General features: G+C 43.9%; 2 protein-coding genes across 2 annotated transcripts in view; one reads left to right on the forward strand and one right to left on the reverse strand.

Annotated features, from left to right (window-relative positions):
- Positions 1-20337, forward strand: part of fam174c (family with sequence similarity 174 member C) — a 254975-nt gene that overhangs the window by 115807 nt on the left and 118831 nt on the right. The window lies entirely within an intron of this gene.
- The window catches only part of LOC308087516 (polypyrimidine tract-binding protein 1-like), an 85958-nt gene that overhangs the window by 63717 nt on the left and 1904 nt on the right, over positions 1-20337 (reverse strand). The window contains exons 2-9 of the mRNA XM_080431437.1: positions 20134-20187; positions 19540-19573; positions 18882-18939; positions 17854-18029; positions 17537-17683; positions 15955-16092; positions 13970-14080; positions 12833-13010 (exon numbers count right to left, since the gene is read on the reverse strand). Coding sequence (XP_080287563.1) covers positions 12833-13010; positions 13970-14080; positions 15955-16092; positions 17537-17683; positions 17854-18029; positions 18882-18939; positions 19540-19573; positions 20134-20187 — 896 coding nt within the window. The remainder of the gene's footprint in view (positions 1-12832; positions 13011-13969; positions 14081-15954; positions 16093-17536; positions 17684-17853; positions 18030-18881; positions 18940-19539; positions 19574-20133; positions 20188-20337) is intronic.

Raw genomic sequence — 20337 nt, forward strand, 5'->3', positions numbered from 1 at the left:
CACAGTGGTTAGTCCCTATGGTCTGAGTATCTACAGGGCTGACAAGGGACTAATAAAGCTTAATAGATAGTATTAGAGTCTGGTACAGCCTAGTACACTCTAGTTTAGCCTAGTCCAGCCTGTTCCATGCTAGTATAGCCTATACCAACCTCCACTACTCTGTTCTCCCAACAGGCTGGACTATACTAGTCTTGGGTGCACTAGGCTGTACTGTACTGTACTGTACTGTACTGTACTAGACTTTACTGGTCTCTAATAGGCTGTTTTAAGCTCTAGTAGGCTTTGCTAGGCTTTACTGGGCTCTATTAGGCTATAGAAGCCAGTACTTTACTTTGGCCTACAAAGGCTCTTGCGAAACTATTGCTCGTGAACACACAAGCTATGGCCCGTGTACACAGTGTTTAGTCCCTATGGTCGGAGTATCTAAAGGGCTGACAAGGGACTAGTAAAGCCTAATAGAGAGTATTAGAGTCTGGTACAGCCTAGTACACTCTAGTCTAGCCTAGTCCAGCCTGTTCCATGCTAGTATAGCCTATACCAACCTCCCCTACTCTGTTCTCCCAACAGGCTGGACTATACTAGTCTTGGGTGCACTAGGCTGTACTGTACTGTACTGTACTGTACTGTACTGTACTGTACTCTACTGTACTGTACTGTACTCTACTGGTCTCTAATAGGCTGTTTTAAGCTCTAGTAGGCTTTGCTAAGCTTTACTGGGCTCTATTAGGCTATAGAAGCCAGTACTTTACTTTGGCCTACAAAGGCTCTTGCAAAACTATTGCTCGTGAACACACAAGCTATGGCCCGTGTACACAGTGTTTAGTCCCTATGGTCTGAGTATCTAAAGGGCTGACAAGGGACTAGTAAAGCCTAATAGAGAGTATTAGAGTCTGGTACAGCCTAGTACACTCTAGTCTAGCCTAGTCCAGCCTGTTCCATGCTAGTATATTCTATACCAACCTCCCCTACTCTGTTCTCCCAACAGGCTGGACTATACTAGTCTTGGGTGCACTAGGCTGTACTGTACTGTACTGTACTGTACTGTACTGTACTGTACTGTACTGTACTGTACTGTACTAGACTCTACTGGTCTCTAATAGGCTGTTTTAAGCTCTAGTAGGCTTTGCTAGGCTTTACTGGGCTCTATTAGGCTATAGAAGCCAGTACTTTACTTTGGCCTACAAAGGCTCTTGCAAAACTATTGCTCGTGAACACACAAGCTATGGCCTGTGTACACAGTGTTTAGTCCCTATGGTCTGAGTATCTAAAGGGCTGACAAGGGACTAGTAAAGCCTAATAGAGAGTATTAGAGTCTGGTACAGCCTAGTACACTCTAGTCTAGCCTAGTCCAGCCTGTTCCATGCTAGTATAGCCTATACCAACCTCCACTACTCTGTTCTCCCAACAGGCTGGACTATACTAGTCTTGGGTGCACTAGGCTGTACTGTACTGTACTGTACTGTACTAGACTCTACTGGTCTCTAATAGGCTGTTTTAAGCTCTAGTAGGCTTTGCTAGGCTTTACTGGGCTCTATTAGGCTATAGAAGCCAGTACTTTACTTTGCCCTACAAAGGCTCTTCAAAACTATTGCTCGTGAACACACAAGCTATGGCCCGTGTACACAGTGTTTAGTCCCTATGGTCTGAGTATCTACAGGGCTGACAAGGGACTAGTACAGCCTAATAGAGAGTATTAGAGTCTGGTACAGCCTAGTACAATCTAGTCTATCCTAGTCAAGCCTTATCAGTCCTAGCATAGCCTGGTACCCCCTCCCCTATTCTGTTCTCCCAACAGGCTGGACTAGGCTAGACCTGGGTGTACTAGGCTTTACTGTACTAGTCTCTGCTGGGCTCTAATAGTCTGCTTTCAGCTCTAGTAGGCTTTGCTAGGCTGTACTGGGCTCTATTAAGCTATAGAAGGCAGTACTTTACTTTGGCCTACAAATGTTCATGCGAAACTATTGGTCGTGCACACACAAACTATTGCCTGTTTACACAGTGGTTAATCCAAATGGTCTGAGTATCTACAGGGCTGATGTAACCCAGGTTTCAAAAGGTTTTCAAAAGGTTTGTGTCACTGCTGTCTGTGTGTCACTGACAGAGTCACAAACACAGTCACACACACACTCAGTCTCACTCACTCAATCAATCAGTCACACCAGTGCTTGCAATTGCCAATAATTGCATGAAGCAGAGACAGTCTGCAGTAGCAGAGTGAGGTGCACACTACTCTGAGATTTCCACCCAAACTGACTGCTGGCACAACATGCTGGCTGTGCCTGCATGAATCTGATTGAATTGGCCAGGTTACTTTTCTTGATAAGAAAAAGGATCATGATGGCGAGCCAACTAACCCGAACCCAACTTTAATGAAGTTTGTCCTACCAGGAGGGTGAGCAGCAGCCACACATTCATATCCCCCCAAGTAACATTACACACTACACTGCCTCACACTGCCACTTCCCTCTGACTATTGACAATACCTACCTGCTTAAAGGGCAAGACCACTTTGGTAGAGGTTTGGGTTGTGTAGTTACCTTGCCATGATGTAACTCCAAAGGTGGACAAGAAATCAAAAATAATTGCTCCATTGATTAGAAATTGATAATTCTAAATTTGCTCCTCATTGACTTACATTGTACGGTAAAACAGCTCTCAAAGTCACTCTTTAAGCACTATACTAAGTCTAGACTAGCATGGAACAGGCTGGACTAGGCTAGACTAGGTTGTACTAGGCTGTACCAGACTCTAATACTCTCTATTAGGCTGTACTAGTCCCTTGTCAGCCCTGTAGATACTCAGACCATAGGGACTAACCACTGTGTACACAGGCCATAGCTTGTGTGTTCACGAGCAATAGTTTTGCATGAGCCTTTGTAGGCCAAAGTAAAGTACTGGCTTCTATAGCCTAATAGAGCCCAGTAAAGCCTAGCAAAGCCTACTAGAGCTTAAAACAGCCTATTAGAGACCAGTAGAGTCTAGTACAGTACAGTACAGTACAGCCTAGTGCACCCAAGACTAGTATAGTCCAGCCTGTTTGGAGAACAGACTAGGGGAGGGTGGTATAGGCTATACTAGCATGGAACAGGCTGGACTAGGCTAGACTAGATTGTACTAGGCTGTACCAGACTCTAATACTCTCTATTAGGCTTTACTAGTCCCTTGTCAGCCCTCTAGATACTCAAACCATAGGGACTAACCACTGTGTACACGGGCCATAGCTTGTGTGTTCACGAGCAATAGTTTTGCATGAGCCTTTGTAGGCCAAAGAAAAGTACTGCCTTCTATAGCCTAATAGAGCCCAGTAAAGCCTAGCAAAGCCTACTAGAGCTTAAAACAGCCTATTAGAGACCAGTAGAGTCTAGTATAGTACAGTACAGTACAGCCTAGTGTACCCAAGACTAGTATAGTCCAGCCTGTTGGGAGAAAAGACTAGGGGAGAGTGGTATAGGCTATACTAGCATGGAACAGGCTGGACTAGGCTAGACTAGATTGTACTAGGCTGTACCAGACTCTAATACTCTCTATTAGGCTTTACTAGTCCCTTGTCAGCCCTGTAGATACTCAGACCATAGGGACTAACCATTGTGTACACGGGCCATAGCTTGTGTGTTCACGAGCAATAGTTTTGCATGAGCCTTTGTAGGCCAAAGTAAAGTACTGGCTTCTATAGCCTAATAGAGCCCAGTAAAGCCTAGCAAAGCCTACTAGAGCTTAAAACAGCCTATTAGAGACCAGTAGAGTCTAGTACAGTACAGTACAGTACAGTACAGCCTAGTGCACCCAAGACTAGTATAGTCCAGCCTGTTTGGAGAACAGACTAGGGGAGGGTGGTATAGGCTATACTAGCATGGAACAGGCTGGACTAGGCTAGACTAGATTGTACTAGGCTGTACTGTACTGTACTGTACTAGACTCTACTGGTCTCTAATAGGCTGTTTTAAGCTCTAATAGGCTTTGCTAGGCTTTACTGGGCTCTATTAGGCTATAGAAGGCAGTACTTTACTTTGGCCTACAAAGGTTCATGCAAAACTATTGCTCGTGAACACACAAGCTATGGCCCCTGTACACAGTGGTTAGTCCCTATGGTCTGAGTATCTACAGGGCTGACAAGGGACTAGTACAGCCTAATAGAGAGCATTAGAGTCTGGTACAGCCTAGTACAATCTAGTCTATCCTAGTCCAGCCTTATCAGTCCTAGCATAGCCTGGTACCCCCTCCCCTATTCTGTTCTCCCAACAGGCTGGACTAGGCTAGACCTGGGTGTACTAGGCTTTACTGTACTAGTCTCTGCTGGGCTCTAATAGTCTGCTTTCAGCTCTAGTAGGCTTTGCTAGGCTGTACTGGGCTCTATTAAGCTATAGAAGGCAGTACTTTACTTTGGCCTACAAATGTTCATGCGAAACTATTGGTCGTGCACACACAAACTATTGCCCGTTTACACAGTGGTTAATCCAAATGGTCTGAGTATCTACAGGGCTGATGTAACCCAGGTTACAAAAGGTTTTCAAAAGGTTTGTGTCACTGCTGTCTGTGTGTCACTGACAGAGTCACACACACCGTCACACACACACTCAGTCTCACTCACTCACTCAATCAATCAGTCACACCAGTGCTTGCAATTGCCAATAATTGCATGAAGCAGAGACAGTCTGCAGTAGCAGAGTGAGGTGCACACTACTCTGAGATTTCCACCCAAACTGACTGCTGGCACAACATGCTGGCTGTGCCTGCATGAATCTGATTGAATTGGCCAGGTTACTTTTCTTGATAAGAAAAAGGATCATGATGGTGAGCCAACTAAACCGAACCCAACTTTAATGAAGTTTTTCCTACCTGGAGGGTGAGCAGCAGCCACAAATTCATATCCCCCCAAGTAACATTACACACTACACTGCCTCACTCTGCCACTTCCCTCTGACTATTGACAATACCTACCTGCTTAAAGGGCACGACCACTTTGGTAGAGGTTTGGGATAGTTACCTTGCCATGATGTAACTCCAAAGGTGGACAAGAAATAAAAAATAATTGCTCCATTGATTAGAAATTGATAATTCTAAATTTGCTCCTCATTGACTTACATTGTACGGTAAAACAGCTCTCAAAGTCACTCTTTAAGCACTATACTAAGTCTAGACTAGCATGGAACAGGCTGGACTAGGCTATACTAGGTTGTACTAGGCTGTACCAGACTCTAATACTCTCTATTAGGCTGTACTAGTCCCTTGTCAGCCCTGTAGATACTCAGACCATAGGGACTAACCACTGTGTACACGGGCCATAGCTTGTGTGTTCACGAGCAATAGTTTTGCAAGAGCCTTTGTAGGCCAAAGTAAAGTACTGGCTTCTATAGCCTAATAGAGCCCAGTAAAGCCTAGCAAAGCCTACTAGAGCTTAAAACAGCCTATTAGACACCAGTAGAGTCTAGTACAGTACAGTACAGCCTAGTGCACCCAAGACTAGTATAGTCCAGCCTGTATGGAGAACAGAGTAGTGGAGGTTGGTATAGGCTATACTAGCATGGAACAGAGTGGACTAGGCTAGACTAGAGTGTACTAGGCTGTACCAGACTCTAATACTCTCTATTAGGCTTTACTAGTCCCTTGTCAGCCCTGTAGATACTCAGACCATAGGGACTAACCACTGTGTACACGGGCCATAGCTTGTGTGTTCACGAGCAATAGTTTTGCAAGAGCCTTTGTAGGCCAAAGTAAAGTACTGGCTTCTATAGCCTAATAGAGCCCAGTAAAGCCTAGCAAAGCCTACTAGAGCTTAAAACAGCCTATTAGAGACCAGTAGAGTCTAGTACAGTACAGTACAGTACAGCCTAGTGCACCCAAGACTAGTATAGTCCAGCCTGTTGGGAGAACAGAGTAGTGGAGGTTGGTATAGGCTATACTAGCATGGAACAGGCTGGACTAGGCTAGACTAGAGTGTACTAGGCTGTACCAGACTCTAATACTCTCTATTAGGCTTTACTAGTCCCTTGTCAGCCCTTTAGATACTCAGACCATAGGGACTAAACACTGTGTACACGGGCCATAGCTTGTGTGTTCACGAGCAATAGTTTTGCAAGAGCCTTTGTAGGCCAAAGTAAAGTACTGGCTTCTATAGCCTAATAGAGCCCAGTAAAGCCTAGCAAAGCCTACTAGAGCTTAAAACAGCCTATTAGAGACCAGTAGAGTCTAGTACAGTACAGTACAGTACAGCCTAGTGCACCCAAGACTAGTATAGTCCAGCCTGTTGGGAGAACAGAGTAGGGGAGGTGGGTATAGGCTATACTAGCATGGAACAGGCTGGACTAGGCTAGACTAGAGTGTACTAGGCTGTACCAGACTCTAATACTCTCTATTAGGCTTTACTAGTCCCTTGTCAGCCCTTTAGATACTCAGACCATAGGGACTAAACACTGTGTACACGGGCCATAGCTTGTGTGTTCACGAGCAATAGTTTTGCAAGAGCCTTTGTAGGCCAAAGTAAAGTACTGGCTTCTATAGCCTAATAGAGCCCAGTAAAGCCTAGCAAAGCCTACTAGAGCTTAAAACAGCCTATTAGAGACCAGTAGAGTCTAGTACAGTACAGTACAGTACAGCCTAGTGCACCCAAGACTAGTATAGTCCAGCCTGTTGGGAGAACAGAGTAGGGGAGGTGGGTATAGGCTATACTAGCATGGAACAGGCTGGACTAGGCTAGACTAGAGTGTACTAGGCTGTACCAGACTCTAATACTCTCTATTAGGCTTTACTAGTCCCTTGTCAGCCCTTTAGATACTCAGACCATAGGGACTAAACACTGTGTACACGGGCCATAGCTTGTGTGTTCACAAGCAATAGTTTTGCAAGAGCCTTTGTAGGCCAAAGTAAAGTACTGGCTTCTATAGCCTAATAGAGCCCAGTAAAGCCTAGCAAAGCCTACTAGAGCTTAAAACAGCCTATTAGAGACCAGTAGAGTCTAGTACAGTACAGTACAGTACAGTACAGCCTAGTGCACCCAAGACTAGTATAGTCCAGCCTGTTGGGAGAACAGAGTAGTGGAGGTTGATATAGGCTATACTAGCATGGAACAGGCTGGACTAGGCTAGACTAGAGTGTACTAGGCTGTACCAGACTCTAATACTCTCTATTAGGCTTTACTAGTCCCTTGTCAGCCCTTTAGATACTCAGACCATAGGGACTAAACACTGTGTACACGGGCCATAGCTTGTGTGTTCACGAGCAATAGTTTTGCAAGAGCCTTTGTAGGCCAAAGTAAAGTACTGGCTTCTATAGCCTAATAGAGCCCAGTAAAGCCTAGCAAAGCCTACTAGAGCTTAAAACAGCCTATTAGAGACCAGTAGAGTCTAGTACAGTACAGTACAGTACAGCCTAGTGCACCCAAGACTAGTATAGTCCAGCCTGTTGGGAGAACAGAGTAGTGGAGGTTGGTATAGGCTATACTAGCATGGAACAGGCTGGACTAGGCTAGACTAGAGTGTACTAGGCTGTACCAGACTCTAATACTCTCTATTAGGCTTTACTAGTCCCTTGTCAGCCCTTTAGATACTCAGACCATAGGGACTAAACACTGCGTACACGGGCCATAGCTTGTGTGTTCACGAGCAATAGTTTTGCAAGAGCCTTTGTAGGCCAAAGTAAAGTACTGGCTTCTATAGCCTAATAGAGCCCAGTAAAGCCTAGCAAAGCCTACTAGAGCTTAAAACAGCCTATTAGAGACCAGTAGAGTCTAGTACAGTACAGTACAGTACAGCCTAGTGCACCCAAGACTAGTATAGTCCAGCCTGTTGGGAGAACAGAGTAGTGGAGGTTGGTATAGGCTATACTAGCATGGAACAGGCTGGACTAGGCTAGACTAGAGTGTACTAGGCTGTACCAGACTGTAATACTCTCTATTAGGCTTTACTAATCCCTTGTCAGCCCTTTAGATACTCAGACCATAGGGACTAAACACTGCGTACACGGGCCATAGCTTGTGTGTTCACGAGCAATAGTTTTGCAAGAGCCTTTGTAGGCCAAAGTAAAGTACTGGCTTCTGTAGCCTAATAGAGCCCAGTAAAGCCTAGCAAAGCCTACTAGAGCTTAAAACAGCCTATTAGAGACCAGTAGAGTCTAGTACAGTACAGTACAGTACAGCCTAGTGCACCCAAGACTAGTATAGTCCAGCCTGTTGGGAGAACAGAGTAGGGGAGGTGGGTATAGGCTATACTAGCATGGAACAGGCTGGACTAGGCTAGACTAGAGTGTACTAGGCTGTACCAGACTCTAATACTCTCTATTAGGCTTTACTAGTCCCTTGTCAGCCCTTTAGATACTCAGACCATAGGGACTAAACACTGTGTACACGGGCCATAGCTTGTGTGTTCACGAGCAATAGTTTTGCAAGAGCCTTTGTAGGCCAAAGTAAAGTACTGGCTTCTATAGCCTAATAGAGCCCAGTAAAGCCTAGCAAAGCCTCCTAGAGCTTAAAACAGCCTATTAGAGACCAGTAGAGTCTAGTACAGTACAGTACAGTACAGTACAGTACAGCCTAGTGCACCCAAGACTAGTATAGTCCAGCCTGTTGGGAGAACAGAGTAGTGGAGGTTGATATAGGCTATACTAGCATGGAACAGGCTGGACTAGGCTAGACTAGAGTGTACTAGGCTGTACCAGACTCTAATACTCTCTATTAGGCTTTACTAGTCCCTTGTCAGCCCTTTAGATACTCAGACCATAGGGACTAAACACTGTGTACACGGGCCATAGCTTGTGTGTTCACGAGCAATAGTTTTGCAAGAGCCTTTGTAGGCCAAAGTAAAGTACTGGCTTCTATAGCCTAATAGAGCCCAGTAAAGCCTAGCAAAGCCTACTAGAGCTTAAAACAGCCTATTAGAGACCAGTAGAGTCTAGTACAGTACAGTACAGTACAGTACAGTACAGTACAGTACAGTACAGTACAGTACAGTACAGTACAGCCTAGTGCACCCAAGACTAGTATAGTCCAGCCTGTTGGGAGAACAGAGTAGTGGAGGTTGGTATAGGCTATACTAGCATGGAACAGGCTGGACTAGGCTAGACTAGAGTGTACTAGGCTGTACCAGACTCTAATACTCTCTATTAGGCTTTACTAGTCCCTTGTCAGCCCTCTAGATACTCAGACCATAGGGACTAAACACTGCGTACACGGGCCATAGCTTGTGTGTTCACGAGCAATAGTTTCGCATGAGCCTTTGTAGGCCACAGTAAAGTACTGGCTTCTATAGCCTAATAGAGCCCAGTAAAGCCTAGCAAAGCCTACTAGAGCTTAAAACAGCCTATCAGAGACCAGTATAGTCTAGTACAGTACAGTACAGTACAGCCTAGTGCACCCAAGACTAGTATAGTCCAGCCTGTTGGGAGAACAGAGTAGGGGAGGGTGGTATAGGCTATACTAGCATGGAACAGGCTGGACTAGGCTAGACTAGATTTTACTAGGCTGTACCAGACTCTAATACTCTCTATTAGGCTTTACTAGTCCCTTGTCAGCCCTTTAGATACTCAGACCATAGGGACTAAACACTGTGTACACGGGCCATAGCTTGTGTGTTCACGAGCAATAGTTTTGCAAGAGCCTTTGTAGGCCAAAGTAAAGTACTGGCTTCTATAGCCTAATAGAGCCCAGTAAAGCCTAGCAAAGCCTACTAGAGCTTAAAACAGCCTATTAGAGACCAGTAGAGTCTAGTACAGTACAGTACAGTACAGCCTAGTGCACCCAAGACTAGTATAGTCCAGCCTGTTGGGAGAACAGAGTAGTGGAGGTTGGTATAGGCTATACTAGCATGGAACAGGCTGGACTAGGCTAGACTAGAGTGTACTAGGCTGTACCAGACTCTAATACTCTCTATTAGGCTTTACTAGTCCCTTGTCAGCCCTTTAGATACTCAGACCATAGGGACTAAACACTGCGTACACGGGCCATAGCTTGTGTGTTCACGAGCAATAGTTTTGCAAGAGCCTTTGTAGGCCAAAGTAAAGTACTGGCTTCTATAGCCTAATAGAGCCCAGTAAAGCCTAGCAAAGCCTACTAGAGCTTAAAACAGCCTATTAGAGACCAGTAGAGTCTAGTACAGTACAGTACAGTACAGCCTAGTGCACCCAAGACTAGTATAGTCCAGCCTGTTGGGAGAACAGAGTAGTGGAGGTTGGTATAGGCTATACTAGCATGGAACAGGCTGGACTAGGCTAGACTAGAGTGTACTAGGCTGTACCAGACTGTAATACTCTCTATTAGGCTTTACTAATCCCTTGTCAGCCCTTTAGATACTCAGACCATAGGGACTAAACACTGCGTACACGGGCCATAGCTTGTGTGTTCACGAGCAATAGTTTTGCAAGAGCCTTTGTAGGCCAAAGTAAAGTACTGGCTTCTGTAGCCTAATAGAGCCCAGTAAAGCCTAGCAAAGCCTACTAGAGCTTAAAACAGCCTATTAGAGACCAGTAGAGTCTAGTACAGTACAGTACAGTACAGCCTAGTGCACCCAAGACTAGTATAGTCCAGCCTGTTGGGAGAACAGAGTAGGGGAGGTGGGTATAGGCTATACTAGCATGGAACAGGCTGGACTAGGCTAGACTAGAGTGTACTAGGCTGTACCAGACTCTAATACTCTCTATTAGGCTTTACTAGTCCCTTGTCAGCCCTTTAGATACTCAGACCATAGGGACTAAACACTGTGTACACGGGCCATAGCTTGTGTGTTCACGAGCAATAGTTTTGCAAGAGCCTTTGTAGGCCAAAGTAAAGTACTGGCTTCTATAGCCTAATAGAGCCCAGTAAAGCCTAGCAAAGCCTCCTAGAGCTTAAAACAGCCTATTAGAGACCAGTAGAGTCTAGTACAGTACAGTACAGTACAGTACAGTACAGCCTAGTGCACCCAAGACTAGTATAGTCCAGCCTGTTGGGAGAACAGAGTAGTGGAGGTTGATATAGGCTATACTAGCATGGAACAGGCTGGACTAGGCTAGACTAGAGTGTACTAGGCTGTACCAGACTCTAATACTCTCTATTAGGCTTTACTAGTCCCTTGTCAGCCCTTTAGATACTCAGACCATAGGGACTAAACACTGTGTACACGGGCCATAGCTTGTGTGTTCACGAGCAATAGTTTTGCAAGAGCCTTTGTAGGCCAAAGTAAAGTACTGGCTTCTATAGCCTAATAGAGCCCAGTAAAGCCTAGCAAAGCCTACTAGAGCTTAAAACAGCCTATTAGAGACCAGTAGAGTCTAGTACAGTACAGTACAGTACAGTACAGTACAGTACAGTACAGTACAGTACAGCCTAGTGCACCCAAGACTAGTATAGTCCAGCCTGTTGGGAGAACAGAGTAGTGGAGGTTGGTATAGGCTATACTAGCATGGAACAGGCTGGACTAGGCTAGACTAGAGTGTACTAGGCTGTACCAGACTCTAATACTCTCTATTAGGCTTTACTAGTCCCTTGTCAGCCCTCTAGATACTCAGACCATAGGGACTAAACACTGCGTACACGGGCCATAGCTTGTGTGTTCACGAGCAATAGTTTCGCATGAGCCTTTGTAGGCCACAGTAAAGTACTGGCTTCTATAGCCTAATAGAGCCCAGTAAAGCCTAGCAAAGCCTACTAGAGCTTAAAACAGCCTATCAGAGACCAGTATAGTCTAGTACAGTACAGTACAGTACAGCCTAGTGCACCCAAGACTAGTATAGTCCAGCCTGTTGGGAGAACAGAGTAGGGGAGGGTGGTATAGGCTATACTAGCATGGAACAGGCTGGACTAGGCTAGACTAGATTTTACTAGGCTGTACCAGACTCTAATACTCTCTATTAGGCTTTACTAGTCCCTTGTCAGCCCTGTAGATACTCAGACCATAGGGACTAACCACTGAGTACACGGGCCATAGCTTGTGTGTTCACGAGCAATTGTTTTGCATGAGCCTTTGTAGGCCAAAGTAAAGTACTGGCTTCTATAGCCTAATAGAGCCCAGTAAAGCCTAGAAAAGCCTACTAGAGCTTAAAACAGCCTATTAGAGACTAAGCAATAGTCCAGCCTTTTGATGGAACAGACTAGGGGAGGGCGATATAGGCTCTACTAGCATGGAACAGACTGGACTAGTTAAGACTAGGTTAAACTAGGCTCTACTAGGCTCTATTAGGTTGTACTAGGCTGTAATAGGCTGGACTAGGCTGTAATAGGCTGGACTAAGCTGTAATAGGCTGGACTAGGCTTTAATAGGCGGGACTAAGCTGGACTAGGCTTGAATAGGTTGGACTAGGCTGGACTAAGCTGTAATAGGCTGGACTAGGCTATAATAGGTGGGACTAGGCTGGACTAGGCTTTAATAGGCTGGACTAGGCTATAATAGGCTGGACTAGGCTGGACTAGGTTATAATAGGCTGGACTAGGCTGGACTAGGCTGTAATAGGCTGGACTAGGCTGTACTAGGCGGGAATTGGCGAGAAACAGCGTCCCGGGAGGTCACATGATGGTAAACGCCATTTACCATAGCATAGTATGGGAGGTGTACACAATGTACACAGCCCATAGTTCTAATATTAGGCTGACTATGGCTCTCCACTGCCCCCCATTGAGAAAATATAGTCGGCATAGAAGTGTTCACGAAAGGTAGTCGCAAGTGTTCACTTCCCATAGCAACTATGGGAAGTGAACGACTACGTGTACACCGAGCCTAGTCTGTTCACGGGCCATAGCATTTAACATTGAGCACTACCTGCCGTGAACACCCTTATTATTGTTATTATTATTATTATTATTATTATTATTATGACATTAATAATAATAATTGTTATTATTATTATGATTATATTATTATAATTATCTTACTAAAAGCAGTCATGTGTCCAGGGTGCTCCATGGCTGGTTGTCCGTCTCCAGAAGGAAGGTCAGGTCTGGTGTAATCTCTGCTCTTATCGTTGTTAAACTTCACGTTGAGGCTGCTCAGCTTGGAGAAACTGATCCTCAGAGTGCAGCAAGCATTGTAGATGTTCTGACCATCTAGAGACTGAGGAACATTATGTAGAGCATTATAGAACCATTATAGAACCATCTAGAGACTGAGGAACAATGTGGAGAACATTATAGAAGCATCTAGAACCTTATAGAACCATCTAGAACATTATAGAACCATTATAGAACCATCTAGAGACTGAGGAACATTATGTAGAGCATTATAGAACCATTATAGAACCATCTAGAGACTGAGGAACATTATGTAGAGCATTATAGAACCATTATAGAACCATCTAGAGACTGAGGAACATTATGTAGAGCATTATAGAACCATTATAGAACCATCTAGAGACTGAGGAACATTATGTAGAGCATTATAGAACCATTATAGAACCATCTAGAGACTGAGGAACATTATGTAGAGCATTATAGAACCATTATAGAACCATTATAGAACCATTATAGAACCATCTAGAGACTGAGGAACATTATGTAGAGCATTATAGAACCATTATAGAACCATCTAGAGACTGAGGAACATTATGTAGAGCATTATAGAACCATTATAGAACCATCTAGAGACTGAGGATCATTATATAGAGCATTATAGAACCATTATAGAACCATCTAGAGACTGAGGAACATTATGTAGAGCATTATAGAACCATTATAGAACCATCTAGAGACTGAGGATCATTATATAGAGCATTATAGAACCATTATAGAACCATCTAGAGACTGAGGAACATTATGTAGAGCATTATAGAACCATTATAGAACCATCTAGAGACTGAGGAACAATGTGGAGAACATTATAGAAGCATCTAGAACCTTATAGAACCATCTAGAACATTATAGAACAATCTACAGATTGAAGAACTTCATAGAACCATCTATAGACAGAAACGCTACTTTACTCATAACTTTATGAATGGATGAAGTTTGAAAGTTAGAAATGTGGGACAAGGCAACGTGTCAAACCAACAGTGGCCAGGAGGGGGAGCTGCTCACCAGTTTGGCGTTTTGTGCTGTCAGTCCATCAGCGTACTGAAGAAGAGACTGGAACTGGTTGTTCTTGGTGAAGGTGATGACCTTCAGCACCGTACCGAACCGAGAGAAGATCTGGAAGATAATATATATAATGTATACTAACTAGAACCCATGTTCTACCTTCAGCACCGTGACTAACCAGAACCCATGTTCTACCTTCAGCACCGTGACTAACTAGAACCCATGTTCTACCTTCAGCACCATGACTAACTAGAACCCATGTTCTACCTTCAGCACCGTGACTAACTAGAACCCATGTTCTACCTTCAGCACCGTGCCGAATCCCGGGGATATAAATATAATGTATACTAACTAGAACCCATGTTCTATAGCTTCAGCACAGTGCCGAACCATATATAAATATAATGTATACTAACTAGAAGTGCCGAACCCAGAGAAGATCTGCCAAAACATATACAGTACAATATATATATTATATAAGTAGAAGCTATGCACTCATATAACCAGGTTAGTTACTGTTCTAACTCATTTATCAGTGTGTCTGATATATTGATCATTATTTGACGTCTTTCTGCAACTAGAACTAGATGTTGTCAGGGAGGAGGCTCTGTATCGTTTATATTATGAGTTGGCTCTGTATCGTTTATGATAGTAAGTCACTCATATTTGATACAGTCTATTTTTGGCGAAAATGTAACTAATTCGGCGGAAGTAACATTAACGTTTCTCACCGACAGTTGATGCTTCATATCCATAAGAGTCAAACCGCGGGGTCATTTGTTTATTTTTGGAACACAGTTCTTATTTGACGCGATATTAAACACGTCTATGGGGATTCACAATGAGGGGAAAAAAAGGCGACCCAGGTAGGATGAGTAAATGACGTCAGACTTCGGTGCTCTATATCAGTCAGTCATAGCCAATGGGAATGGTTGGTCTTGATCACATGACTTCAGAGTGATGATGTATTCGGTTGTTCAGACGTGACGTTGCGCCCCGCTAGAATTACTTCCGGGTCCCAGTGTGTATTTTATAATATGCGCAGTGCTGTGTCCCTCGCTGTTTCAACAGATCTGAGACTAAAACTAGAAAATGTGCTCCTCGGAGCACAGGTCTCCGCCAGTACTGTTCCAGATTAATCCTGTCTTACCTATTTATATTACATATTGTGATGTCACGTGAAGCTTGACCAATGTTAGGTGTTCTCAGACGGACACACACACGGACGGACGGACGGAGGGTAAAACATACTCTCCACCATACTGGCGGAGACAATAACGACTAAAGTGTCATTCTACCGCTTTCCTGGCAACGACAAAAAGAAGAGGAAATCGTTTTTTTAATTTACATCTATATATAAATATATAAGTATATATAAATAAATATAAAAAATATATATTATTTCTAAAAAAAATATCCCACGATTTTATAACCCCATTTTTTACACCCAGTTATTCCAACCAGTTCCTTTCCCCTCCATCAGGCGCCCCGGCTGGCCAGGGGGAGGCAGTATAGAGACCAGGATTACTGCATGTTTTTGTGAGGGTATTAACTACCCTATAGGGGACACGGGGAGAACATGCAAACTCCACACAGAGTAGGACCTTTCGCCAACCCCACCTAGGGTATGGGCACTGATGACGCGGAGGAGAGGACACGCCCCCAGCGCCCACAGCGTCCCCTGCGGGAATGTGAGGCGACAACGCTACCGACTGCGCCACCGTGCCCCCCCCCAAAAAAATATATATATATTATAATGTTAATAATAATAAATAAATACAAATATAAATATATATATTATCCTACCTTTTACTGTCTATGATATTAGCATTAAGACCCTTATTAACCCTCAATGGTTCATTTCTGAAAAAGGAGGTTATTGTAAAAAGATTTACGGGTTCCAACATGTTTGTTTATAATGAAGAGAGGAGGCGCTGGACGCGACGTCCACTACAAAATGACGTCAGACTTAAGAACCGAATTACCTGGTGCAGGACGTCCAGTGTTACCGGGTAGAACAGGTTCTCTACCACCACCCTCAGCACCGGACTGGTGTCCATGGGAACCATGGCCACACCCCCCGCCTGAGATACGTTCACAGCCTGGAGAGCTGCCTGAGCTCTCTGCACACACACACACACACACACACACACACACACACACACACACACACACACACACACACACACACACACACACACACACACACGTTATCCTTTTAGTCTAGCTTACGTAACTGTTTGCCATTTATTAATAAAGTATTCAGTCAATCAATCAATGATAGTTATTAAAATACATGATTTATAGATCTAATCTCATGTTAGTTAACATAGAGATGTGTCTGTAGTTCCTTGTGCTGGAGGGTCTGGGTTAGTTAACATAGAGATGTGTGTCAGTAGTTCCTTGTGCTGGAGGGTCTGGGTTAGTTAACATAGATGTGTGTCTGTAGTTCCTTGTGCTGGAGGGTCTGGGTTAGTTAACATAGAGATGTGTGTCAGTAGTTCCTTGTGCTGGAGGGTCTGGGTTAGTTAACATAGATGTGTGTCTGTAGTTCCTTGTGCTGGAGGGTCTGGGTTAGTTAACATAGAGATGTGTGTCTGTAGTTCCTTGTGTTGGAGGGTCTGGGTTAGTTAACATAGATGTGTGTCTGTAGTTCCTTGTGCTGGAGGGTCTGGGTTAGTTAACATAGAGATGTGTGTCAGTAGTTCCTTGTGCTGGAGGGTCTGGGTTAGTTAACATAGATGTGTGTCTGTAGTTCCTTGTGCTGGAGGGTCTGGGTTAGTTAACATAGAGATGTGTGTCTGTAGTTCCTTGTGTTGGAGGGTCTGGGTTAGTTAACATAGAGATGTGTGTCTGTAGTTCCTTGTGCTGGAGGGTCTGGGTTAGTTAACATAGAGATGTGTGTCAGTAGTTCCTTGTGTTGGAGGGTCTGGGTTAGTTAACATAGAGATGTGTCTGTAGTTCCTTGTGTTGGAGGGTCTGGGTTAGTTAACATAGAGATGTGTCTGTAGTTCCTTGTGTTGGAGGGTCTGGGTTAGTTAACATAGAGATGTGTCTGTAGTTCCTTGTGCTGGAGGGTCTGGGTTAGTTAACATAGTGATGTTTGTCAGTAGTTCCTTGTGTTGGAGGGTCTGGGTTAGTTAACATAGAGATGTGTCTGTAGTTCCTTGTGTTGGAGGGTCTGGGTTAGTTAACATAGAGATGTGTCTGTAGTTCCTTGTGTTGGAGGGTCTGGGTTAGTTAACATAGAGATGTGTCTGTAGTTCCTTGTGTTGGAGGGTCTGGGTTAGTTAACATAGAGATGTGTCTGTAGTTCCTTGTGCTGGAGGGTCTGGGTTAGTTAACATAGAGATGTGTCTGTAGTTCCTTGTGCTGGAGGGTCTGGGTTAGTTAACATAGAGATAGATGTGTGTCTGTAGTTCCTTGTGTTGGAGGGTCTGGGTTAGTTAACATAGAGATGTGTGTCAGTAGTTCCTTGTGTTGGAGGGTCTGGGTTAGTTAACATAGAGATGTGTGTGTGTTAGAGGTCAGGGTTAGAGGTCAGGGTTAGGGGTTAAGTAAACGTACCACTTGGTTAGGTGAGTTGTCTGTCTTCAGTTCCTTGTGGTTGGAGAACTGGATGAAGATGGGATGGTTTCTGATGACAGGAGTGACTGACGAGTAATAAGTGACCATAGTCTGAGCAACGTCTTCTGAGTTCATCTCTATGAACGCCTGCAAATACAATATAAATATACATCAATATTAATACTACAACTACTACAATACTAACTGTGTGTCTGTCTGTAACTTAGTAACTATCGGTAGGTTGGTGGTGGTACTATATGTGTACTGTATATAGACATTATATTTGTAGTTTAATCAGACATGTTTGTAGTTTTTACCTGGTTCTTAGCTTTCAGCATCAGTAGGTTGGTGACCTTGCCAAAGGGCAGTCCCAGGCTGATGACCTCACTCTCTGTGATGTCACTGGGAAGCTTCCTGACGTGGATGACACGTGAAGGTCCGGCCACGCCCCTGATGATGTCACCTTTAAACTTCTTACTGTCGCTGCCATTGGCTGCAGGGAGGAGAGAGAGAGACATGTTAACATGTTAACATGTCAACATGTTAGCATGTTAACATGTTAACATGTTAACATGTTAACACGTTAACATGTTAAAGAGCTGGTGCCATGTTTTTGCACTTTTTCTGTTTTTCATGTGTCTATGAGGTTGATAGAACTTCATAAAGCCCCCTGGTGGTGTTTTTATGGTGTTTTATGTCTTCTCTGACTATTTGGAGTTTCTTCCTGGAGGCTGAAACCTTGAGGGTCAAACGTGCCAATAGAGAAACAGCGCTTTAGTGACATCACAAAGCCATACCCTCCCCCTCATTATCATAACACAACAGGTGTGAGCATGAGGAGGAGGAGGGACTAGGACAGGTGGGTGGTGCTAAGGTGGTGGAGGAGGTGCTAAGGTGAGAACCAGGTATACTTAATGAACTGGAGGCGTGTCCACATAAAAACAACATTTTAACCATTTCTGTACACTTTTTTTTGTTGAAAAAAATCCTTACATAATAATAATACCTTATGATCAGGTTTTAGGGTTGAAAAATATCATGGCACTCCATCTTTAACATGCTAACATGTAACATGTTACATGTTAAAGCACATTGAATTGTCTTGTTGTTGAAATGTGCTTTACAATTAAAACTGCCTTGCCTTACCACGCACGCACGCACGCACGCACGCACGCACGCACGCACGCACGCACGCACGCACGCACGCACGCACGCACGCACGCACGCACGCACGCACGCACGCACGCACGCACGCACGCACGCACGCACGCACGCACGCACACACACACACACACACACACACACACACACACACACACACACACACACACACACACACACACACCTGTAGTCATGATAAAGGGTCCGTTGGACACACAGGAGAAAAGCTCGTCAGACCCCCTCTGCAACACAAAATAACACACACACACATAAACACACACACACTAGTGTGTAGTTACAGTGTAATGACACACACACACACACACACACACACACACACACACACACACACACACACACACACACACACACACACACACACACACACACACACTAGTGTGTAGTTACAGTGTAATGATACACACACACACACACACATAAACACACACACACATAAACACACACACACACACACACACACACACACACACACACACACACACACACACACACACACACACACACAGTAGTTACAGTGTTATGATATACACACACACACACACACGCGCGCGCGAGCACGTACACACACACGCACGCACACACACACACACACACACACACACACACACACACACACACACACACACACACACACACACACACCCACCCACGCACACATACACACACACACACACACACACACACACACACACACACATACACACACACACACACACACACACACACACACACACACACACACACACACACACACACACACACACACACACACACCCACGCAAGCACGTACACACACAGTTTGAGGAGTGGGAGGAGCTTACCTTGGTACCAACGGTGATGTCTTGATGAACGGAGCTACAAAGAGAACAACACAGTGTCATTAGAGCTAATTAGCACTTATTTAACACAGAAACGAATGAACACTTAAAGCTTAAATACAACTCTACAGTTAAAACAACACAGTATTAACATATAGCAATAATGGAGCTAATTAAAGGGCTATTTCATTAAAGGGATATTTCACTTTAAAAGAAGAAAAGTGGGTCATTTTATGGTCTACTCAGGCCTTTGTACCGTAACACCCAGACACTTTTTAAGTTGCTTGATTCAGTATTTAGATATTTGATTTTTATTTTATCAGACACGCCCCCTTCCTATTCAAACTATTCAAATTACATTTCTTTCATTTTCCAAAATAAATATAAAAAATAAATGTAAAAAGTAATTGAAAAAACACGATATCCTCACTTATTAGAAGGACAATATCAGTCACATAGTTTAACACATAGTTTATATATATATATATATATATATATATATATATATATATATATATATATATATATATATATATATAATATGTATTTAGTTGTAAAGGGATCAGGTTATACATTATAGAATCAAAATAAACTCACTCTAGTTCAGTGATGTAAGCAGATCCTAGAGGATACACTTCACCATCCATACGTCTGAGGATGTACACACACACACACACACACACACACACACACACACACACACACACACACACACACACACACACACACACACACACACACACACACACACACACACACACACACACACACACATGTTTTAACCAGGTGTAAACCAGTGGT

Source organism: Gymnoscopelus braueri, assembly GCF_963280865.1.
Source record: "Gymnoscopelus braueri genome assembly, chromosome: 6".
NCBI classification, from domain to species: Eukaryota; Metazoa; Chordata; class Actinopteri; order Myctophiformes; family Myctophidae; genus Gymnoscopelus; species Gymnoscopelus braueri.